Genomic DNA, 22,596 nt, shown 5'->3' with positions numbered 1-22,596 from the left:
GAGGATCTCGCTCTTTATACAGCAAAATTCCCCAACTTGACTTCCCCGACTCAAGACCTTCGGACCCATCCCGACCCCAGATTCTCCCCACACTCACTAGCGTCTACCCCATGTGCCGAATATCCGTTCGGGGTTGGAAACAAGCATTCGCTCCCACTGCTCCTCCGAAAGCCAGTCCCTCAAATGTCGAAGCTCCTGGTCTGTGTCTACTTCAAGAGGAGGCGTCGGGGTAAGTCCTCGGACAGCAGCGTTGCAGTGCGGCCAATCGCTTCCCCAGAGGATTGAGTCAGGAGCCGCGTTTGCGATGGCTTTTATTATGTGCTCCATTTGAGAGATCTGGTTGCTTCTCCGGTGGAGGGCGCCGAGTTTGATGTACATGTTGGGAGAGGAGAGGAGGTGAAGAAGAGAGGTAAATTTGGGGGTGTTGATGTCAGATGGCGTTGCGGAACCGTTATGATCTGCGATGATGGGGATGTCTTTGATGTCTGGATGAGAAGAGATGGTATCTGCAATTGCGGACCATGTCGCGAGCGGTAATTGTGCCGAGATACTCCAGTTGTATTTACGCAGAGGGCAACGAGAAGCAACGTCCAGGAATTGCTGAATCACCCACGATATATCATCTCCTGAACCGCCATATGAGCCGTGAATTCTAACAGATCGAACCCCTGCGTTATGCAGCTTCTCAAACTCGGATTCTGTCAGGCTCTTCAAACCTGGATTTCCAGGATCCCAAAAGATAGTCCCGCGGACATGCTTATCGGGATACAGGTCCCGACATTGCTGCAAGTGTTCCAATAAGCCTGTATACCCATATTCAATGGTCGCTTGTACAAGCATCACGTTATCAGCTTTTGAGTTATGGATGAGGTCTTTCAGTACTGCTGGCTGCGGGGTATAAGCGCGCGTTGCTTTAAAAGGGTAACGCTTCGGGTCGAAGCAGTGCATATGGGAATTCCATGTCGCAGGCGGTAAAATTGGTACAGGCATGTTGATTGCATATGTTGTCGGTATTCGTGTGTCTAAGACCTGTTCCTGGAGTGAGCATGGTTTTTGAGCTACACTGCAGGTCTGGAGGGTGTCCGACAGAATCGGTGTGCATCCGGCGCTAGCTCAGGGCTACCGGACAACCACCGTTTAACGTTTAACATCAAAACACGCCTTCCAAGGGCCATTGGCCCCGTTAGATTGCATAAAGCTTGCTTGTGCTGGTCGCTGGTGACTGGTTACTACTTCTTGACTTTAGAGGGCGCAAGAGTTCATCTTAAGCATGGACTGTGATAAGCCAGCTTGTAGGATTATAATTGCGAAGATCCTTTATGAAAGCTCGATTAGTCCAAGGAATAGTAAATGAATGTCCGCGTATGACAAATGGTTTTAAGAGGTCGCGAAACGTTCAAATTAGCAAAAGCGTATTGGGCTCAAAAAATCTGAGTGGCTTGTTATTTAAATACGTTTGCTAGAATAAAAGATAGTTCCGTGCAGCCATTTAGTTGATAACCTTAGTTATCTCTTGAAAAAATAATCCTCAAGAAGATTTTGCGGGTATTGATATCGCAGCCTCAAGAGTTGCTTCAAAGGTCCAGCTGAGGTTCTCCTTACCCTATAGCGGTAATTCAAAATCATCCCAGACACGTCGTCGCAACCAGTCTCGTGACTATGATCAAAGTCCTCGCCCAGCTACAGAACCTTCATTGTGGTAACGATAGCCAAGGCGTTTCCAAGAAGGTCTCCATCCATGCTTCATCCGTTGGATATGCCAACTACATGGCGTCCATGCGGCTCAAGAAGATTGAACTAAAGGTCAAGGAGGCTAAGAAGAGAAGGGTCTTACAGATGAGAAAGTTGATACGACTTTCCCTTCGGAAATTAGCAAGCCTGCTACAGCGACGTACCGTACTCCTGAGTAGGACGAGATGGTCCATTTGCCAACTAGTAAGCCCTTGCCCTCTTTGGATTCACGGGCACTGACTCTGAACAGCTTGAAAGATGCGCTTTGATGGGTACGGTGTCTCAAACTACAGCGCCAATAATTAGGAGGCTCTCGGTGTCTTCAAGGTAGCCAATGACATCCAGCCATTTTATCAGCCAAATGGACCCAGTCACATCGGCGGCTAATTCGCTACGTCTGTTTGTGTGTGCCATGAGAGCTGGAAGGATAAGGGCAAGAAGGACGAACATCAGGAGAATGAAGAACCTGGGGTTTATGAAGGTTCTTGTGGTGTGTGGACATACTCATGTACCTCAGCCTGTTACTTCAGGGTGCGACATTAGTTGAGTAATGTGCCGAAGATGGCTAATAATGACACGTTCTGTTTCAGAATTCAGAGGGCCGTGATAGTAATAAACCGCTTACACTCAAGAGTCGATGGCGACGACGTAAGCAAGGAGCCTCGACGAGCGCATCGACGAACGTTGAGTCGAGCGAGATTCTGGATCATCGCGAAACTTGGACTTGCAAGCTGCTCGCGCGCATGCGACCATCCATCCAAGATCGGCCATGCTATTATACGAACAGGTTTCTTCGGACCCAGAGGGGTTTCGGATATCGGCACGGGCCGTCGTTGCCGATCCCCACAGCGGCTGAGACAGGCGAAATACGAGGTTTCGGATTATACCCAATGACGAGAAATAGGCATTGCGACCTCTCGAGTGTGAACATTAATAGCTCACCGATATTCTAATTTTTTTAGTAGCAGGCCTACTCACCACTGTGCTTAGACATAAACCGCAGGACTTTCGGAACTCGGGACGACGATCCTCGCAGGTCAGAAAGTGAGTTTGAATAAAGAGGGCATGGTTCATTGTTCAAAGCACTTGATTTTAGTTTCAGTTCGTATAGCATGACGCGGCAGCGGGCCGAAATATGGGGATAGGCCGGCATCGTAAAGCAGCGAATCGGTAGTTGTAAGTCCAGCTGGTATATACTGCGTGATTTCAGGGTATATAAGATCACCTTTTATCCTCCGTTGATTATGTTCATTGCTCAATCTCAATTTCCTCAGCTACATCATCATAACACTATCTGAACATCTCTCTAGTTCTTTGAACCCCAATTTCCAGACGAGGTAAGACTTTATGACCATTACATGCGTTCCCCGACTTACTAGCCCAAAGGAGGCATCATGAGATTCACCACCGCGATCACGTACATTATGTTGTCCGCAACAGTCGCTCTGGCTGTTCCGTCGGAGAAGAGGAATGCCGAGGCCGATGAGCTCATTGTGAGGGGTCTTGAATTGCGCGGCACTTGCTGCACATGCCCTAATGGACAGGCTGGGTGCGGTGGATATTGTTACAGCAACTGCCCTCAGTGTATCTGGAATAAGTGTTAGATGGGTCAGCTACTAGCTACGGATGACACAGATAGAAAGTGAACTACTGGATCTTTTTGGTTTAAATTGTCTCTCCATATCACCAAAGCGTGACCTCTAAGGCTCTGTCAGCGTCTGTGTAACCGCGAAATGGTCACACAGGAACAGGGCATTCTATCATTCCCAATCTTCTTAAACCAACCATCTTAGGAAGCTATAATACTCTTCCCTCCGTCTGCAGTAATACGATTACGAACTATCGCTTTGATGATTCCATCACCAAGAAAAACCGGTTGCCAATCGCCACCCTTCTGTGCAACAGAAGCCCCTGCGTGAGTCTTGGGTATAGCGTCGACTATAGCGCTTGGAGCAAATACAAATGCCTCACCAGTGCGGAGTTGCACAATGTTGGAGAAAATCTCAGATGCTGGAATGGTCCAATATTGTTTAGAACCCTGCTCGCTTTCATTTGGTGTTTCCAGCCCTTTGGCGCCTGACTCGTCATTATCAGAAGCCCCCGCAAGATGGCGCCGGAGAACTTGAAGCCAGACCGGCGATGTGAAACGATGCACAATTGTGATGGAGCAGAGATCCAATAGGTTCGGAGATACTGTAGGCTCCTGTGTAGATATAATGATTCTCGTACCGTTGTGGCGTTGGAGGCGGATTGCAGACAAGAGGGACTCTGTGAAAACGCTGCTTTCGTTGGTATTGTTCATGTACTTGTGTGACTCATCCAGTGCCACTACTCGTCCCAAGTCTGTTTTCTGCTCGAAGAAGAGACTGAGACATATATCGAATAAAGAGCATGCTTGTTCTGCGGTTACGCATGGGCAGGATAGGTCGATGATGGTCAGCTGGCCACTCTAAGATACAAGACGTTAGTTCTGAACCAAACAAGAATAAAAATTTGCCATTTCACATACAACAGGTGTCCAGTCAACTCTGCCTCGGTTCTTCGGCGCTGCTTTTCCCTCCCCTTTCTTACCTTTTGGTCCTTCCGCAGGAGCGTCCTGCTTCACCATAAAGCTCTCCAGTGTTTCCAGTCGTTGGTGAAGAGGAGCAGATTGCTGTTTAGTGAGATTCGCAGCTTTCATGGCATTCTTAAACTCTTGGTAGTTGAAGCCCCCTCCTCGCTGTTGCTGCTTGATTCTCAGTTCTCGCAAAATGCGCATAACGGTGTGAAGGTATAGTGGCATTTTTTCGCCTTGGCCCGGGCTTGCTACCATCAGGTTCAACATGCGTTTTGTGTTTAGGTCATCTTGACTGAAGCGAAGCTCTTGAACCGTGACGTTGGGGAGACAGGCGTAGATATTCTTGGGGAGAGTTAGTGGTCTTTTCTTGTACCACAGAAGCAGAAGTTACCTTGATAGTCGCCGTATTTGTTGGAGGGCAGAGTACTCTAACAGATACTTTCTTGTTAGAGGACAGACACGCTGCTTCGCATGGGATACCACCTGAATCCGATACGAAGGAATCATAATGAAAGACCAGCCCTGCCAGCGGTCGAGTCAAGACATTCGCAACGGATCTCACGAGACAATTCTCCAGTAGCGTTGCCAATGTATGGCTCTTTCCAGAGCCTTGACTCCCACAGATAAAGACGCTAGAAGGAGCCGCAACGTTGTAGAACAACCTAGAAGACTCGTTTAGCGCTGAACCATTGGAGATGTCGCAGGCCAGCAGTCCATATTGGGGTGCTTTCTTTTTGGGGGCGTGTTGTTTGAGGTATTTGCCGACTTGGTCTGTGAATATTGGCGTTGAGATGACGTCGTGGACCTCGGAATGTTCTGGGGGATAAAACAATTTCATTTGAGCTTGCAGGTCTTGGACGTGAAAATTAGCCATTTTGATATGCTAAGAATGATAATGTTATAGATCAGGTAAAGATGAAGCTCCTCGTGTGTAACGAAAGAATTTGGTGGATATGAGTTGGTAGGCCTCCCGGGATACCACAGTGGTAGGCCTCCTGCGTCAGGTTATGAGCATTGGAATGAATAACAGTACAAGCAGTCAACATCACGAACGGGGTAAAAATCATCCCTTGTGCCATTAAGTTATAATGCATATCTAAACCACTAGCTATATATCCATAACCATCATCACTATCGCAAATTTGAGTTTTGCCTAAAAACCGGCCTCATTTCTGTGAGCTCCACCCCATCATCTTTATCGATACTGCTTGTCTCCTGCTCAATCGACGTTGTGATTATGACTTTGCTACTAGACGCAGAAGAGGCAACGGCTGCATTTGAGTGTACCCGCGTTGATACTCTAGTATCGATGTTTCTGGCTGAAACAGTCTCTGTGACGTCCTTATCGCTGGACGGGAATATGAGCTCGCGCCATCGACTCAGAGAAGATTCATTGACACCATAGATTATGGCATCGACGAGACCTTGTGACACAATGCAGGCCTGCTCACGTCAGTACTGTCAGAAAGTACTGGTTAAATTACTAACCTTGTCGATCGTCTGCAATGCAAATGGAGCTGGAGTATGCTTGATGGTCTGATATATCCGAATGGCCGTAGGCAGTGTCCAGACCAGCATATACACAACGGGATACATAATCATTAATCGTGCAATCTACCTCTTTGTTAGCACTCCGCCGTGCACTGTCAGCAATTGAAGTAACAAACCCTTTGCAGTCTTCGACGGCCAGCGGCATCTGACTCGTGATACCGCCAGACATCATGATTCGACCGCGTAATAGTCCGTTCTCTAGAGGGTTCTGATGTCGAGTTCGAGTTTCCAAGTGAGATGAAACTCTTATGCGATTTTCGGAGAATGAAGTACAGACGAGCGTACATGGAGAGGATGGTGATGATGATGACCCATCGCGGAACAAAGTTGGCGAGGAGGCGGACTTCATCGGAAGTGAACCAGCACCCTAATAAAGTTAGTACAACCCCATTTCAGTGTTCAATGACGTACAAGCTCCAATATCACCATATCCCGCCAGTTTCAGTCCAATTCCAGCCCAAAGAAGGCTAAGTACCCAAGGAAGACACGAAAGGAAGATGCGTTGATCTTGGACCCAGGATGATAAGGATTTGTAACCTGCCAAAATGACGTAAGTGCACATTGCAATAGTTAAGACCCAGTAATCTGTCTGTATGACAAATACTTGGGTCATGAAACCGTTAAAACTGCAGAATGCTTGATGCTCTGGGGCACCGATCTCTTTGCCGTTGATGTTCATGGCAGTCGACGAGAGAAAGTTGAGCGCCATGAGAAAGTCGCTAGCTGCGAGTCCACTGAATCTTGTGAGTACAGATCAAGTCGAAGTGGGAGTGCTAGAGGTACGAACAGGATGAGCTGATGGCGGAATGATCGGAGACTTTTGAAGACCTGTGGATTGTAAGCTATTTTGTCATGGAGGAAAGACGTGGGATACTACAAAGAAGCTAACGATAATCCATCCAGCTCCAAGAATGGAAAGAATTGACACGACCAGGATAACAATACTTTGCAGGACCATCTCTGATCGATCAGCGGGAGCGGCCAGGGCCTCACGATGATAGATATGCATTGGCGACGCCATTGTCGATGATCAATCGCCTAGCGAGGCGCTACGGCTGGGGAAATCAGATGGCGCAATAGACTTTGGGCTTGACAGGATGGTCGCAGAGTAAGTTTACAATTACAGGAGCGTGAAACGCTGATCTTAAGGTCATTGCCACTGCGGGTACCATTTCCGTTATCATCCCAACTCAGCTGTTAAGTCCAGATATCCCCGGATATGGGACGATGTACAGACATCCAACCGATCCATCGACAAGTCAAAGACGTTCTAACCATAACGTGCCAATAAACAGCTATCTTGTCATGCTTACTCAGTAAACTCTGAATCTCTTATCACCTGTCAAGACTTTGCCCTTGACCAAAGCTGGCAGGCACGTCAAGTACCAGCATTATTAGGCTGTGAACTCGAGTCATAGCCCCTTTTAAAAAGAACCGTTATTGAAGATAAACGTGTTGGTGGCTTGCTTCAGCTGACGGATGTACCTGTTTTGAGACCAGGGGTTTTTATCTTGATGAAGAGGTTGGGCTTGTGCTATTGGTTGAGGCTCCGCCAGCTCCGGAGATGCAGAAATCGAGTGGCCTGCCCCCACACGGGAACTGATAAGGAACATTGCAGGGTTCGACGACGAGGTGAGACAACAAGACTATTGATCAAGTATTTATAGGGAGTGAAGAGAGAAGAATCACGATTCCTTTTTTCTTCTCTTGCATTGAGTAATGCTGAGGAAGTTGTATATAATTATTATTTTTATGCTTATGCAGATTTTCTAGATTGGTCATGGAGGAATGAGTGATGACAGCCAGACTGAATGCGTCACCAGTTGGACTTGATTGAAGAAAACAATTCTAGTAAATGTTGAATGCGTAACCTCGTTATGTCTATAGTGAGAGATCTTGATCAGTATTGGATCAATCGCGGCTCAATCCCGCCCTATTCTTCATGTCGTCAAAAACGCGCTTCTACGCGTCGCAACGCGTTAAAGCCTCATGACGTCGCAACTCCACCAGCTCCATCACCAAGCGAGAATAACGGTTCTATTACCTAACATCACGAATACGATTTCCTTCCAAAAGATCAACTGATCTTGACCAATCTTATCAATCTCATCAGCTCTCCATCTCCATCTCCAAGGCCCAAATGTCTCAGCCGCGCAAGAGTCGGTGAACAGAGGCGAAACCTTGTTCCGCTCCGTTCCTTTACCCCACAAACCGTACGTTCCCTCAGGCCATTTATCAACTCGGTCCTGCACCACAAGACACAACTGCTCTTCCTCCAAGCACAATCATCAAAATGGCCAATCTGGGCATTGTCGCGGTCGTTACGACACTCGTCGTTCTCATCCTCACCTACGGTGTACCCCTCTTTCTGAAAGAGTACTTCCCCTGGCAGAGTCTGTACAAACAGCGCCACGGAAGACCTACCGTGACCACAAAGTCGTACAAAGGGCGAACGGCGCTCATCACCGGTGCGAATGGAGCGTTTGGATCTCGAGCGGCTAAGATTTTTGCGCAGAGAGATGTTGAAACGCTTGTGCTCGTTGATGTGAGGGATTGCAGTGGTGTGAAGGAGGAGATTGAGAAGGAGTTGGGCGAAGCGGGCAAACCGGTGCCCAAGATTCTGGTCTGGCAGGCTGATTTGATGACGTTTAAGGGATGTCAGGAACTTGGGAGGAAGGCGAAGGATTTGGAACATTTGGATCATGTTTTGATGACTGCGGGAATTCTGGCGTTTAATCGTCGTGAATCGCCTGAAGGCTGGGAAACTTGTGAGTTCAATCATGTCAAGCTTGGGAGGATACTAACCTGTTGACAGCCATCCAAGTCAACTTCCTCTCCGGCGCACTCCTCTCTCTTCTCTTCCTCCCTCTCCTCAAGTCCTCCCCATCCAACCCCTCCCCTCCCGTTCTCACCTTTGTCACGACCTTTGGCATCTACCCCTCCTCCTTCACGATGGGCGTACCCAAAAAGGGCTCTTACCTCAAGAAACTCAGCAACAACAAGGAAGGCATGGAACAAGCTCATCAATACGGTCGCTCCAAGGGCCTTCTGCTCTACTGGGCCCGCGAACTCGCTTCTCGCGTCTCCGCCATCCAAGCAACGGAGAAACTTCCCCGCAAGGTCACCATCAACAGCGCTGATCCGGGTTCTGCATGGACACCTCTTACGAATCCTAACCAGGCGAAGCTTATCCCACGACTCATCATGAACTTTGGAGCGAGAGATCCGCAGATCTGTGCGACGGCTTTGGTCAATGGTGTTTCGGCGACGGAGGATGCTCACGGCAAGATTATGCAGGACTTCGATACTGCTGAGTAAGTGATCTACACGATATGATGCGTTTTGGTACTGATTAAGATTTAGCTATCCTCCTTTCATGGTGAGGAAGAGTGGCCGTGCGGCTCAGGCGCGTGTTTGGGAGGAGACGAGGGAGGAGCTTGAGGCGAAGGTCCCAGAGGTCAAGGCCATCTTTGACATGCTGGACCAGTAAAACCGCTGCGATGATCACATTACGACAGCTTTGGGATCAGGTATTACGTGATGAGGCCAAGCAGCTGAGGAGGCGATGAGTGTAAAGCATTGAAATGGCCCGATGGGGTAATAATCCGCGGGAGACCAAAGGCATTGCGCGTATCTTGCAAGGGCCACGGTGATTCGACAAGGATGGAATATGGCCTTGCTAGCGCTAGCGCAACTAAAGCAAAATTGAAGTTTAAAAATTAGTCTAAATCGAATACCGGTATTTTGGCGCCCGCGCGAAACGGCAGTTAATTCATTGGAAGAATACCATTCACATTTATCGTCATTCCGTTCCATGCTGACGCCTTCACGTGGCTGTATGTCACGCTTCACCAAAGAAATAACCCCGAGATAAAGACCTTATCGTTATCTAATGTATGCTACTACCGGGGAGATCAGCCTACCACGAAATCTTGGCATAAACCGAAATGGCGACACGCGCCAAATAAGCCTCATGAGCTTGCGAGTCATTTTCATGCACACCAGAGAAAGAAAAGTCACGCGATACAAACATTGCATCAGGAAGTTGGAAGTGTGACCTGTTTGTTGGTAGTGAAATGCCTCAGTTGCCGCATTTCCAAGCGATGCGGATTCAATTTGCCGGCTGGTTCCAGGGTAGGTAAAGTGGCCTGCACACAGCCCCATTTGTGATTTCGTGCTCTTACCCGAGGTATCGAGCGGGCGAGATTTGACTTTCCTCGGCGGTGCTGAGGGGAAGCGCCATCGCGATTGCAAGCGATAATTCAGGCATGAATGCACGCGATAATTCTGTGATTTGTTCGGTGAGCGAAAAAGGACAAACCGGTAAAAGTGGCGATGGCATAATTGCGGGGAGATGAGCGACGGCAATAAAACATGTCACTGCAATTCCGCGTCACTGTTGGGTTGATCACCACCTTGGTCCATAATTCATTAGAGCAGGACTCAACAATCTCGATGATCGAACGCACCCATCGTCTGCACATGCCGAGAACTCTATTTTCTATTCGGCATCTACCGAATAAACTTAATCACCATCGCATAAAAATGCAACGTCAAAGCCTCCAAGTTGAACGCGTAAAATGTCAGGTCAATTAAGCTTTTAGACAAGAAATCCCAAAAGCTTAACCCGAGTCAAAACCAAGCCGAAGCGCTGGACCCTGAAGCTCCACCAAACTCAGGGGCTGTCCCCAGCTTTAGTCCAGACTCAGTCTAGACCCAGCGTTTTTAGGAGGTCTCGCCCACGTTTAACCAGTCTTGGCTGGATCTGCATTGCTAGTGTCGGGGTTGCAATTGGCTAAGCCGCAACGAGGCATCATCCTCGAGATTGCGACTCCACCCGCTGGGTCGATATACGGTAAACGAAAATGGATCTTTACCCAACAGACTCAGGCGCAGCACGAACAAACCGCTACGCCCCAGCCAACCAAGTGCCAACTTTATAGGGGCGAAGCTCACGAAACAGGAAGGCCCTGTAAAAATGGACCTTTGGGTCTAGATCGTCGAGGCTAATGTCTGTTACACGTTAGATCGTTGTTGGAAAACGGGGGTGCGCCTTTTGCGGCGCGGGCTGTAGAGCGTTATTTATCGGACAGACGCCCAGATTTTTCTTGTGTCCGCCGTCGTATTCCCTACCTGACAGTTTTCACCCAAAGGAGACCATGTTCTGTCAATAAAAGCTGCAAACAAAACTGGGTGTAACAGTGTTAGGGCCGATTGCGTGGTAGTACCTTCTGCGCGCTCCTTTCAACAGGAATCTCCGCCTTCTCTTCTTCTTCTTCTTCTTCTTTTCCCTTTTTCGGATAAACAAGGTTCAGGATGATCTGGTTCAGGAAGTTGAGCTCGCTCATCTACTCCAAACTCGCCAACAGACGGTTCGCATTCGCTCTCACGACACTAGCTGTATGCGCCGCAAAGGGAGTCCATCTTCACAACCACCGATCCAGCGTCGCCCCCAAGCGCATGCTTCTCTTCTTCTTCTCTTTCTTCACCCAAGACATTCTCCTCCTCCTCCTCATCCGCCTCCTTCTCAGCCACTGGGTCCCCAGCTTTCCCGGCAAGCTACGAACATTCATCACAGCGCTTGCATTCTTGTTAATAACTTATAATGTCTCCCTCTGCATTGTTTCCGTTTCTTTCTACATCGTCGCTGGATCTGAGATCCACTGGCGCAACATTGGGTTTATAGCTGACCCGTCGGCGCGAGCGATCATCTTTTCGGGGTTTACTGCATTCTTGGGCGTTTTGTGTCTTTGTGCTTGTTTTAGTGGCGTTCTTCAAACGGCGTGCTATGGGCTTTTTGGGTGGGGAGGCGACATTGTCAATTGGCCGATGAACTTTCTTGCGCGGAAACTTTGTTGCTGTTGTTTTGGGAGGAGGAACGCTTATGATCAGTTATCGCAGAGGGATAACGTGCAGTGGATTGACAGTGAGAGCGGATCGAGTCACGATGAGTGCTCTGAGGATGAGTACAAGGATAGGTCCAGATCGTCATCGAAGACACCGCGACATACGGCCCGAGCACTCAAAGGCGATTCACCAGCCAGAGGATCCAGATGCACCCGATTTATACGTATATTACCGTATCCCGTCGTCAGCATCCTTCTCACGGCGCTTTTCACACTCACATTTCTACGACCCAAGGATCCGTCTCTAATTTTCCTCTCATGGACCAGCGGCCTTTTACCTTTTGTCGACTTTGCTTCAACATCGCCATTCCTCGACGATCTCCCCTCTGTTTTTGGTAAAGGCATGCAACGAAGCTGGGATGAGCGCACTGCCCTTGCTCAACCTCCGTCTTTGAGCTGGCTCCCGAAAAACGCACTACCAAGAGGCTTTGAGGACTGGCATGACGAGAAAACCCACTACAACGCCGAATCCGACCCACTGAAGATTTCGAATCTGGATGAACCTCTACGTGAATCCCTTCGCGGCAAGTTGAAAGACATCAATATTCGTCACGTGGTTATGTTTTTTCTCGAAAGTACGAGAAATGATGTTTTTCCTATTAAGAAGGACGGATTGATCTGGAATCGATTCGCCGATACATTTCCTGACAAGAAGCTCCCACAAGAAGTGCAAGACAAGCTGGCCAGTTTGACACCGACCGCGAATTTTATCACTGGAGATTACGACGATGGATTCGAGCATGCTGAAAAGCCGAAACGTGGTGGAATTCACTTTACGAATGCGCATACCGCTGGGACATATACTCTCAAGAGCATGACCGGCACAGTCTGCGGTATCGCTCCTCTCGTCGGTGATTTCAACCTCGAGCACAGCCATCACATTTATCAGCCCTGCTTACCGCATATTTTCGAGGCCATGAACCAAGCAGAGGCATTGAGCGAAAACACCAAGTCCAAGCGCGATGGACATTCAGGCACGAAATTAAAGTGGAACGACAACATGAACAAGGAGGATAAGTGGCACTCTTACTTCTTCCAAGCTGCGACGCTCGATTACGACAATCAGTACAATTTAATGTCTGCGATGGGATTTCCGATGAGGAACACGATTGGGAGGGAGTATCTTCGGAGCGATAGTGCGAAGCATGGTCCTGTTACGCTACCGAATATCAACGAGTTCGCATTCGAGGAAGATCCGTTGGAGGATTACATCACCGACATTTTCGAAGACGCGGCCAAGGCCAAGAGTCGCGTGTTTTTGACTCATTTGACGAGTACGAGCCATCATCGATTCCACATGCCCAAGACGGAAAAGTACACGCCTTTGGCAAAGGGTCTAGACATGATGTCTCGCTACGTCAACACAATCGGCTACGACGATCGCTGGATCCGAAAAGTCCTCGACGTTCTCGATAAGCAGGGCATTGCGAACGAGACATTGGTTATTTTCCAGGGCGATCACGGTACTTCGCTTCCAGAAAACGACTACGCTTCACCTTATTACAACCCCAACATCGGCGTCGATCACGTCCCCTTGATTCTATCGCATCCTCAATTACCGCCCTTCAACGTAGACGACGCAGTCCACTCGACACAAGTCCTCCCCACCATTCTCGACATCCTTCTCGAAACCGGTTCTCTCAGCCCCAGCAGCCGCGACGCAGCATCATCCCTCATCACCAACTATGAAGGCCAATCGCTCCTCCGACCTTTACGCACGCAGACCAGCGACAACAGCACCGGCCAGTGGCAGTTCACGGTCACGAACCCCGGACGAGCAATGCTTACAGTTCGCGACGCGAGGTTTCCAAACAGACATCTCGTGGTGCCGGTGATAGAGAACGTGGATTGGAGATTATCGGATCTGGAGAAAGATCTGCACGAGCATGATTCAGTGCAGGCGTTGGATTTCACGGAGTTTGTCAAGAGTGTGGAGGGGAGGTTTGGGAGGGACGTTGCGGAGTGGGCGGAGGAGGGGGCGTTTGTTACGAGGTGGTTTGTTAAGGAGAATAGCAGGCGTTGGCGTTTTGATCACCAGGGGTGATGTTATGAACAACTATGGATGACTAGATATTTTAATATTATGCGTTGACTTTCTTCTTCAATTGCTCTCTCATTGATTTACATGATCTGTGAGATTTTGCTACAGACTTGTGAGAGTCTCTGCATCGCTCTGCTGCCATGGATGCATGCGCTCAATTGACTCAATCAACTTACGAGTTTGGGAAGATCGGGGCTTGATCGCAGTTTCGAAGGGCTTCGGATGACTGACAACTCCAGACGTGAACTCAGCCTTGGGCATCTCAGCTCCCTCTTTCTCTCCGATGTCAAACACAGCAAGTGTCTGCGCCATATTGAGAAACAGCGTCTTGTCAGACATGGCTTGGGCTGGGCAGATTCTTCGACCAAAGCCAAAGACAAAACGACCCGGGTCTGTCTCAGCCTCCGGACCAAGAAAGCGCTCTGGTCTGAAGGCCAATGGATCGTGGTAAAGTGCGGGATCATGGCAGATTTGCCTTTTAGCGGCGTCAGTTAACACCCGATTACGAGAAGTGGATGATGAGCTTACCAGATATTCGGAAGTATCATTGCACCCTTTGGGATGAGATGCCCATCGACAATGTCGTCCTGAGAGGTTGTATGGGGAAGACACATTGGTCCGACAGGATGCCATCGGAGGACTTCCTTCACAATCGCATTGACGTATGGCAAGCTTTGTCGATCCGATAGCGTGGGTAAGCGGTCTCTCCCGATGACCTCGTCAATCTCATATTGGGCTTTCTTCTGAGCCTCAGGAAAAAGTGTCATAGCGAGAAAGAACGTCGTGATGGCAGACACGGTCTTGTCAAAGGTCAGCTGCGTCATACCGCCTACTCGAGACTTATCATACCGTATCAGCACCTGCAGCGTAGAGAGATGCCGCTAGCCATTTGTTCTCAGAGTATTCCTCATCCGTCAAGCTTTTCTTCTGCAGTAGCTGAGACAGGAACGATGTATTATCCTTGCCATTGGCCATTTGATACTCCACGAAAGCCGCTGGGTCCTCAACCGAGCTCTCGAGGTTAGATCTCCACTGCTTCGCTGTAGATTTGAAAACAGCTCCAGGGAACCACTCGGGGACATATTTCACTAAAATGGACTGGTTAGGACACTATTCCTCATTGTGACTTTGACACCTTACAAATTGGGATGAGGTCAACCATAAAGGCCCCAGGCTTGGCCGCGATGCCAAACTCATTGACGACCTTTCGTACCGTAATAAGTAGAGGATCAGGTTTGAACTGCTCAGCGGTGTATCCATAGACAACCTTAACGATCACAGAGCCAGCTTGCCTGGAGCAGATGTCAGTGTTGTCATCGGATATTTGGACAGAGAAGCTTGAACTGACTTCTGTATATGCTCAACCAAACGGTCAGGGTCTCTAAGTAAATGCAGCAGAAAATGTCCAACTTCAATCTCTTGTATGGCGTCGTTGGTCTTGATGCTAGCTTCCGACTTTAGGCAAAGGTGAGCCTTCTTGCGGTGACTGCGAAGCTGGCCGTTATATGGCAGAAAGCTCAAGGTCTTGTCCCAGCCAACCCTGTTATTTGTGAGCAGGCGAATTCGTAGTGAGAAAGGAGATATGCGCGCACATTTCACCAGCGAAAGTCATCTTTGATCTGCTAGAATGTTTGGCTGAGCGATCGTTGAGGATGGTCTGAGCCAACTTCGCATCGTTGATGATGACAAGGGTTTGACGGAAGACCGTAACGGAACTAATGTTCCCTGACGCGTTCATCGTCAATATCCGAGAGAATTATGGGCTTTGATTGATCATACCGTATAAGTCCTTATGCTTGGCCCATTGATGCGCCTCGAATTCGCCAGCTCGTGGGAGATCTAGTACATTACCGACAAGAGGAAGACCTCGGGGCCCAGGAGGTAGCTGCGCATTACGCGATGTTTTGGCAAGAAGTTTGGTGACGTATATAAACACAAAGGTTATGACACCGGTGTAAACAATTAGCGAGGCGGACTCCATGACACCAGAAAGTTGAGAACTGGATAAGTGAAGCATCAACAACTGGCAAGGGGCATAATAATGAACGTAACGGTCGGTAAGCTCTGGCGACGCCCGACTTTTAAGAGTATTGCATCCAGCACAAAACACTAGACTCCTTACCGTAGTCGCTAGCTATTCGAGGACTGCTTAACTGGGCTGTTACGCCATGAATCAACAGGTCCATCAATAAAAACTAATCATCTTCCCTCATGGCAGCAAAATTCCTGCTCAAATGGACGGTAAACCATGGCAGACATGCGCCAAGACAGCTCTACAGACAAACATTTCCACCAACATGGCGCTACGATCTGATTGTGTTACATGAAGCCAGAACTAGTGTCGTCCACCAACAAACTGGCTTATTGGAGAACGTGTGACTGGCCATTTCAGCACGCTACGTACAACTTGCAGAAAATCCGAGGTTTAGTCCTGAGATGAGCTGGCATGGCTTTAATTGTTTGTCTGATCGGGATGGTAATGCCTGCGACCCGAATGGTGGACCGGTGCAGTCGCTTGACGATTGGAGTCCGTGATACGGGTACAAGGAATTGACCTCGTCAATTTGAATCAGGTCGCGATGGGGTTTCCCTATTGGGCCTCGTGTATCTACACAGGTGTAATTGTAACAGATCCGATCTGAGAAGGGCTTGGTTATGACTGAGATGCCTATGTCACAGGACCAGTGCGCAGACCTTTATTCAATTGAGCAGAGAAAAGGTGGATGCCATACTTACGAAGAAAACAAATAAAGACTATGCGAATAGATCTTGCGTAGTACTTGTCTACTGAAGAACTCCAGCAAAGAAGTGTACTTCGTGATCCCATCTAAAACTTGGGCAGCGATCGCTTCTGCAACACAGAAGATCGTTCATGCTATCACAATAGAGATAGTAGTATCGATAGAAGTCTGGCTTGGCTTTTCGTAATTGCGAAGTTGTATTGGGTGATAAGACAAAGGGATTTATATGCAGTGACTCCCTATCAGTTGTACGCTGACGATAGCTCACTGATGCGAATTTTGCAGAGCGCATATGCGATAAAGGACTTAGCCCTTGAGGTAGAAGCATGTTCTGCATAAGTAGTATCACACCGGATAAGTAAAGTGCATGCCATAGAATAGCCTAGGTCGGTCGAGGAAGTAAGACTTTGACAGCTGATCGCGTTCAAGTGCTGTTTGTTACGGAAAAGAAACGGTCGTTCTCGAGATAAGATATCATAGCCGTCGTTGTATTTTCCTTGATGCTCAATATTGGCAAAGCTTAAAACCATGATTCTACATCGAGCAACTTCGGGCAAGGCAAGACTGGTACGTACATATCATGCTCTTCAAAGATATCCAATGCCGGTTTTTGAGGCGTAGTATTACTTGCATCTATCGAAATTCTATGTACGTATTCGCCAGGGCGAGTATGAGAGGAGACATTGTGTAAAAAAGGCAGAGAAGGATCACGATCTTTCCGAAACGACGGGCCCTTTCGGCAGATACTCTCGACCCCAAAAGCCGCACTCATGATATGACCAATGCGGAGAAATCAGGTTCCCGGCTGATTAGAGCAATAAGGTTTGGAGAGAAGCAAAGACCTATTTCTATTTGTTGTAGTCGTTGTTTTAGGCCAAGATAGAACTACCGACTGCGACGTTAGCAGAGCCTCTGCGGAGACTTCGGCCCATGACCCCGCTCTTCTGCCGAGTTAGTCATCGCGTCAGGCACGGCAATTGCCTTCCATCTGATGTCAGAATAAGCGATCTGACATGCAAATGAGAGAATTAATAAAGAAGCCCACTGGCCATTTCTCCCAACAAGCATAGTTCATTTTCAACCCTCAGCAAAATGATTCCAACTGAAGATCAACCTGTCCTCATCATAGGCGCTGGTATAAGCGGCCTGCTTCTTGCACAGAGTCTCTCACGACATGGTATTCCCTTCCGTGTATTCGAACGCGACACAGACCTTGAAACACGTGGCGTAGGATGGGGCCTCACTCTTCTCTGGACGCTGCCTGCCTTGAAAGCACTTTTACCCAAGCCTCTGTTCGATCGCTTGCCAGAAGCCTATGTCGATCGAGAAGCTGTTACCCAAGGGCTGTCGTCGAGCTTCCCGTTCTTCGACTTGAGTACAGGAGAGCTCAAGGCCTCTGTACCTAAAGCACCAGAGGCAGAACGTGTCCGAGTGACAAGACAGGGTCTAAGAGTTCTGCTAGCCACTGGGATTGACATTGAGGTACGTTGCAGTCCTGGGTCCAGTTTTCCTGCACTGACACTTCCGGATATCAGTGGAGTAAAGCTGTTACTGGAGTCGTGTCGACAGACGACTCTGTCACTGCTTCATTCGAGGATGGCACCTCAGTGACTGGGAGTTTACTCGTCGCATGTGATGGTAGTCACTCACGAGTGCGTCGCTCACTGTTCCCCGAATGGAAGCTCCAAGACATTCCTGTTCGAATGCTAGGCATAAAGATGGAGCTGTCACCTTCACAAATCCAGCAAATTCGCGACCTAGATCCCTACTTCTTTCACAGCACAAACTCGAGGAATGACACTTTCATATACTTTAGTGGTAAGTCATCCGACCTTGCTATTTCCCTGAGCGTTGCTCATGGCTACTAGTTCTCGACGCGCCAGGCAATCACACCGATACCGACCGCCCGTACATTGGGCAACTCTGCATCTCGTGGCCATATCGCGAAGGCTTCATGAACAGACCTTCTCCTATCGAGATTCCGGATACACCAGAAGAGAAGTACAAGTTGGTTCAAGAGTTGACTTCCACCTGGGCGGGGTGCTTTCGTCCGCTTGCATGCGCAGTGTCGTTAGATAGCGAGATGAAAGGCCTAAAGATACAAGACTTGACCCCTCCAAAAGACTTCCAAACGGCTGGCCGAGCTGTACTCATGGGAGATGCTCTTCACGCGATGGCAATGTGTAAGGCTCATCATTCATTCTCTGTATACCTATCACTAACAGAAAAGACCGGGGAGAGGGCGCAAACCATGTCATCTTCGACGTTAAAGACTTTGTGGAACGAGTTGTTCCTGCTCTCAATGGCGATGGCGATCTGAGATCCGCGCTGGATGAGTACGAACGAGCGGTCGTTACCCGAACGCGTCCAGCAGTACTGGCCTCGAGGCGAGCCTGTTTTGATGCACATAATTGGAAGAGGATTAGCAAACTGAGCCCGCTGTTGACAAAGCGCATGCCATTCATAGAATTTGAAGAGACCGAGGAGGCCGAAGTAATACATAGGCTATAAGAGAAAGAGTAATACATAGCATTCTTGTGCTAATTGCCGTTTCACTGATTTCTAGCAATCGGCCTTATCTATGCACCTATCTTGTCCTTGATCCGATCGCGCGTAAGGTGTGCTTCACTGATCGGAACCTTTGGAGGTATACAGCTTGTACTTTCTGGCCAATCCTTTCAGCTCCCGCCAGTCAGGAAGGGATCAGATAGTTCTGTTTTGAGTCTAAGACATGGAATCATACCATATTATACATCACCAACCTGACTCAAAGTTAAAGGCAACAATGGTGAACAAGATCTGAGAAGGCAGCCTCTCCTCCGAACACCTAAGAGGCCCAAGCCACGCTCAACGAAAACATCGACCAGACCTTTGTGGACGGTTCTCAGGGCTGCATGATAGCTATGAACAAGGAGCATCCATTCTTGCACTATCGATGGGATCGTAGTGACAGTCATGTTAGAATTGTATCATGTAGTCCGCTTAATCAGCGTTGCGCAAACAGAAGCGACACATAGACTTGTAATGGTGTCCCTTTGAACAATACAAATCCGGCTTTCTTTTTGTCGCATGACATCACGGTGTACGTGTTCATGCTACATTACTCTTCAGAGCTTTGTAATCTATCATCTCGTGAAATCAGGCTCGCCTAGGCCAGTTGCAGCATCCTACCCATCGACTTTCAAGTTGAACTTCGATAACGGCGTTACTGCCAAGGGCGATCTTAACCCACCCGGCGTCAGCCCTGCCTACGTCGTCGATGGAAGTGGTGCATGGGAGCAGAACTGAGGCTGAACAAAATATATTAGCTATGGCACTACTATGTCTATCGCATATTACAGTTTGGAATAGGGATATGTGGTTGAGAACTACCTGGTTTTCACATGTGGCAAAGATATTGTTTGTGCAACAATTGGATCAGATTAGTGCAGTATCGGCTGCAGGTAGAGAAATTCTTGCTATATTCCTTGGAAGTCTGATAAATATATGGTGAAAAGCTGAACATAATCTTGGTCAGACGGTTAATCCGGTATTTTCCTGACTGAGCCTCCTTTTATACATTTCTCAAAACTCCACAGACGAGCTCTACTCCCCTACTAAAAACGTGATGACATAGCTGCTTCTCACCAAGCAACTGTGTTTTGTAGGATTCCCTACTTGCCAAGGAATACCAAGTTGGCCACGTTCATGATTGCCATGAAAAGCCAGATCAGAATGGCCAGAATCATAGTAAACCACGAGTTGGTCATCTTGACGCCTTGGCCTCGGAGTCTGTCTCCCTCTTCGATTATCCCATCTGCATCTGTCTCATCATCCATGTCACCTGTACGCCAGCGCGCACTACCTGTTTGGACCGTCATATATTTATCACGGCACGTGAAGTAAATGAGAGGGGCGGTTACGAATGGTAGGATAATGCTGAGAGCCACCTGCGATCCATTGAGTGCTGCGTTGAGTCCCTCACGCCCGACGGCTCCTGCGATGATGATGCTTGGGGTGATACTAATACTCCGAGTCACAAGACGGCGTAGCCATGGTTTGATGTTCCAGTTCAAGGCGCCCTCGCTAACCATCTGACCGGCAATGGTGCAGACAATTCCAGCCGAAACTCCTGAGAGCAACAGTGCCAGGGCGAATATGGTGCCCGCAGCGGGTGAGATAGACTTGGAAAGCAATTTGTGAATGCCGAAGATGTCCGCATCGCGAGCGTTTGGATTGTTGTACAGCGAAGCACCTGCAACAATGAGGATAGCCGAGTTGACAAAGAGCGCGAATGTGAAGAGAGAAATAGCCAGGTCGAGAATCGAAAGCTTGAGCGAGTGCTTGATTGCCTTCTCAGATGGGACGTAGTAGCCTTTGTCGATGCTGTCGTCGATAACGGAGGGTTCTGAAGTGACTTGACGAGGCAACAGAGCGCTCCGTTCATCGTATTCACGCAGGCGGGGTTGAACAATGCCGGATCCAAGATATAGACTGTGAGGCATGACCGTCGCGCCGAGAATTCCACAGGCCTGGTAAATGCTGGACAGGTATTAGAGTGGACGCAACAAACCAGAAGGATTTAGAACTCACGCTTCAGACTCAATGAGATACTTCGATGGTAGATAACCTTGGAAGACCTCCCCAGGGGTGGTATCTTTGATCAAAGATAGCTGAATACAGAAGCAAATAACCACGCCGAGGACTAGACACATGATGAACATTTCGAAGCACCGTAAACCCTTCATGGATCCTTCAGGGCGGTAGAAGATGAGGAGGACCATGACATCGAGAATGGAAATGGCACATCCTGCCACCAGCGGAATCTTGGGGACCAGAAGGTTCAAGGCAATTGCAAATCCAATGACCTAGTAAGTCAGCACCTTTTTAACGCAAATGTTGGAAATGGCAAGCGATTTACCTCTGCGATGTCAGTAGCAATGATGGCCGCCTCAGCAAAGACATACAAAATATAATTCAACCACCGCGGCAAAAACGCCCGACAAGCCTGCGCAAGATTAAGTCCACTCACAGTCCCAAGCTTAATCGCCAAACTCTGCAAAAAGATCGCGAACACATTCGACAGCAAGACAATGAACAAGAGCCGAAAGCGATAAGAAGCTCCCGCAGCGATGTCGGTCGAGTAATTGCCCGGATCAATATACGCAACCGAAATCATGAACCCAGGGCCAACAAAAGATCCAATCTTGATGAGGGTGTCTTTGAGACGCTGAAATGGTGTGCCGTTGTCGGCGGAACCAGCTGGTGCTGGCGGGGGGTTGGCGGGCGCTGAGCGCAGACCGCCTGAGGGCTGGCCATGGTCGATTGACCGATGAGCCAGCCGCAGCTTCGCCTTTCCATGGCCGGGCGTTTCAGTGGGAGTGTTGTTGGCTATCTGACCAGACATGTTTGACGCTGCGTCTGGGAGTGCACGAGAGTCGCCTTGGAGAGAAGTGCGACTGTTGACGAGCCCGTTGAAGTCAGCGTTGGTAGTCAAGTCGCTAGAGTTTGGATTTGGGCTCTGGTTGTAGCCATCATCGCCCTCAAAGGGTTCATCAGTGTGAGAAGTCTTGTTCATTTCGATTTCCGTCCAACAATTGACGACGTTTAAATTGAAAGAACCTGGTGTCGCGCGTCGTTTGCGTATTTACCAAGGTACAAAGGGTCAGGCGTATCATCGGACCCGGAATCTTCCTTCTCCGCTTATGGGATGACGTGTGATTGGTTTGAAGGAAGAAGCCATGATACGGTGACGGTATGGCTTTGGTTTTACCGGCAGTTAAGCCTCTGTTATTAGTCACCTAGTCTGACGGGAGATGATTTAATAGGTTGATTGGTGATTCACTGCAAGGGACCCGGGTAGAACGGCAATTATCGGTACGAGGGTCGGCCATTGTCGTGTCATCTCATTCGCAGACAGACCAGGCTAGGTCCCTTAATATCGCGAGATCACGTGCTGTTCTTGCAATCACTTGATCAATCACTTCCCAATACATTACTTTTTTATCTATCTTCATTATAGGCTTGATCGTGGAATACTCAGACTGCCATTATGAAGTACCGGGAATTGCGCGGCTCTGCTCCACTCTG

At 48.6% G+C, this 22,596-nt stretch overlaps 9 protein-coding genes across 10 annotated transcripts; 4 read left to right on the top strand and 5 right to left on the bottom strand.

Moving 5' to 3' along the window:
• Positions 1-96: 96 nt before the first annotated feature.
• On the bottom strand, positions 97-990 carry FOIG_10446 (uncharacterized protein; the record flags this gene model as incomplete). The annotated part of the gene is made up of 1 exon (XM_031210787.1): positions 97-990. The coding sequence occupies one exon, from the start codon at positions 988-990 to the stop codon at positions 97-99; it is 894 nt and encodes a 297-aa protein (XP_031059498.1).
• A 669-nt stretch (positions 991-1,659) lies between these two features.
• Positions 1,660-1,986, top strand: FOIG_10445 (uncharacterized protein; the record flags this gene model as incomplete). The annotated part of the gene is made up of 2 exons (XM_031210786.1): positions 1,660-1,906; positions 1,982-1,986. 2 exons carry the CDS (start codon positions 1,660-1,662, stop codon positions 1,984-1,986), a joined length of 252 nt encoding a protein of 83 aa, XP_031059497.1.
• Positions 1,987-3,520: 1,534 nt separating this feature from the next.
• On the bottom strand, positions 3,521-5,178 carry FOIG_10444 (uncharacterized protein; the record flags this gene model as incomplete). The annotated part of the gene is made up of 3 exons (XM_031210785.1): positions 4,680-5,178; positions 4,241-4,630; positions 3,521-4,180 (listed from the first exon to the last, which is right to left on the bottom strand). The coding sequence occupies exons 1-3, from the start codon at positions 5,160-5,162 to the stop codon at positions 3,521-3,523; spliced, it is 1,533 nt and encodes a 510-aa protein (XP_031059496.1). The 5' UTR covers positions 5,163-5,178.
• Positions 5,179-5,336: 158 nt separating this feature from the next.
• Positions 5,337-6,931, bottom strand: FOIG_10443 (uncharacterized protein). Its single transcript, XM_031210784.1, has 6 exons — positions 6,717-6,931; positions 6,627-6,667; positions 6,251-6,573; positions 5,956-6,206; positions 5,777-5,902; positions 5,337-5,731 (listed from the first exon to the last, which is right to left on the bottom strand). The coding sequence occupies exons 1-6, from the start codon at positions 6,858-6,860 to the stop codon at positions 5,420-5,422; spliced, it is 1,197 nt and encodes a 398-aa protein (XP_031059495.1). The 5' UTR covers positions 6,861-6,931; the 3' UTR covers positions 5,337-5,419.
• A 904-nt stretch (positions 6,932-7,835) lies between these two features.
• On the top strand, positions 7,836-9,676 carry FOIG_10442 (uncharacterized protein). 2 transcript variants are annotated; one of them, XM_031210782.1, is made up of 3 exons: positions 7,836-8,607; positions 8,655-9,153; positions 9,203-9,676. In XM_031210782.1, the coding sequence occupies exons 1-3, from the start codon at positions 8,133-8,135 to the stop codon at positions 9,327-9,329; spliced, it is 1,101 nt and encodes a 366-aa protein (XP_031059493.1). In that variant the 5' UTR covers positions 7,836-8,132; the 3' UTR covers positions 9,330-9,676. The 2 variants fall into 2 exon arrangements, with proteins under 2 accessions (XP_031059493.1, XP_031059494.1); XM_031210783.1 differs by having other exon boundaries at positions 8,655-9,676.
• Positions 9,677-10,970: 1,294 nt separating this feature from the next.
• On the top strand, positions 10,971-13,838 carry FOIG_10441 (uncharacterized protein). Its single transcript, XM_031210781.1, has one exon. The coding sequence runs from the start codon at positions 11,156-11,158 to the stop codon at positions 13,787-13,789; it is 2,634 nt and encodes an 877-aa protein (XP_031059492.1). The 5' UTR covers positions 10,971-11,155; the 3' UTR covers positions 13,790-13,838.
• A 50-nt stretch (positions 13,839-13,888) lies between these two features.
• On the bottom strand, positions 13,889-15,767 carry FOIG_10440 (uncharacterized protein; the record flags this gene model as incomplete). Its single annotated transcript, XM_031210780.1, has 7 exons — positions 13,889-14,261; positions 14,315-14,586; positions 14,636-14,874; positions 14,927-15,078; positions 15,135-15,326; positions 15,379-15,511; positions 15,566-15,767. 7 exons carry the CDS (start codon positions 15,765-15,767, stop codon positions 13,889-13,891), a joined length of 1,563 nt encoding a protein of 520 aa, XP_031059491.1.
• A 1,768-nt stretch (positions 15,768-17,535) lies between these two features.
• Positions 17,536-19,815, top strand: FOIG_10439 (uncharacterized protein; the record flags this gene model as incomplete). The annotated part of the gene is made up of 5 exons (XM_031210779.1): positions 17,536-18,009; positions 18,063-18,345; positions 18,396-18,710; positions 18,758-19,020; positions 19,639-19,815. The coding sequence occupies exons 1-5, from the start codon at positions 17,620-17,622 to the stop codon at positions 19,813-19,815; spliced, it is 1,428 nt and encodes a 475-aa protein (XP_031059490.1). The 5' UTR covers positions 17,536-17,619.
• Positions 19,816-20,180: 365 nt separating this feature from the next.
• On the bottom strand, positions 20,181-22,084 carry FOIG_10438 (manganese transporter; the record flags this gene model as incomplete). The annotated part of the gene is made up of 3 exons (XM_031210778.1): positions 20,181-21,048; positions 21,100-21,374; positions 21,428-22,084. The coding sequence occupies 3 exons, from the start codon at positions 22,082-22,084 to the stop codon at positions 20,181-20,183; spliced, it is 1,800 nt and encodes a 599-aa protein (XP_031059489.1).
• Between the last annotated feature and the right edge of the window lie 512 nt (positions 22,085-22,596).

This window comes from Fusarium odoratissimum (assembly GCF_000260195.1).
Source record: "Fusarium odoratissimum NRRL 54006 unplaced genomic scaffold supercont1.18, whole genome shotgun sequence".
Lineage (NCBI taxonomy): Eukaryota > Fungi > Ascomycota > Sordariomycetes > Hypocreales > Nectriaceae > Fusarium > Fusarium odoratissimum.
The sequence above is the reverse complement of the archived record's forward strand: the minus strand, read 5'-3'. Positions and strand labels throughout refer to the sequence as shown.

Bases quoted from the DNA above. Each gene is read 5' to 3' on its own strand.
- FOIG_10441 (XM_031210781.1), top strand. From the start codon at position 11,156: ATGATCTGGTTCAGGAAGTTGAGCTCGCTCATCTACTCCAAACTCGCC.
- FOIG_10443 (XM_031210784.1), bottom strand. From the start codon at position 6,860: ATGGCGTCGCCAATGCATATCTATCATCGTGAGGCCCTGGCCGCTCCC. The intron at 6,668-6,716 runs GTAGTATCCCAC...TACAATCCACAG, and splicing joins GGATTATCGTTAGCTTCTTT to GTCTTCAAAAGTCTCCGATC. The intron at 5,903-5,955 runs GTTTGTTACTTC...ACAAAGAGGTAG, and splicing joins GCCGTCGAAGACTGCAAAGG to ATTGCACGATTAATGATTAT.
- FOIG_10442 (XM_031210782.1), top strand. From the start codon at position 8,133: ATGGCCAATCTGGGCATTGTCGCGGTCGTTACGACACTCGTCGTTCTC. The intron at 8,608-8,654 runs GTGAGTTCAATC...ACCTGTTGACAG, and splicing joins GCCTGAAGGCTGGGAAACTT to CCATCCAAGTCAACTTCCTC. The intron at 9,154-9,202 runs GTAAGTGATCTA...ATTAAGATTTAG, and splicing joins CAGGACTTCGATACTGCTGA to CTATCCTCCTTTCATGGTGA.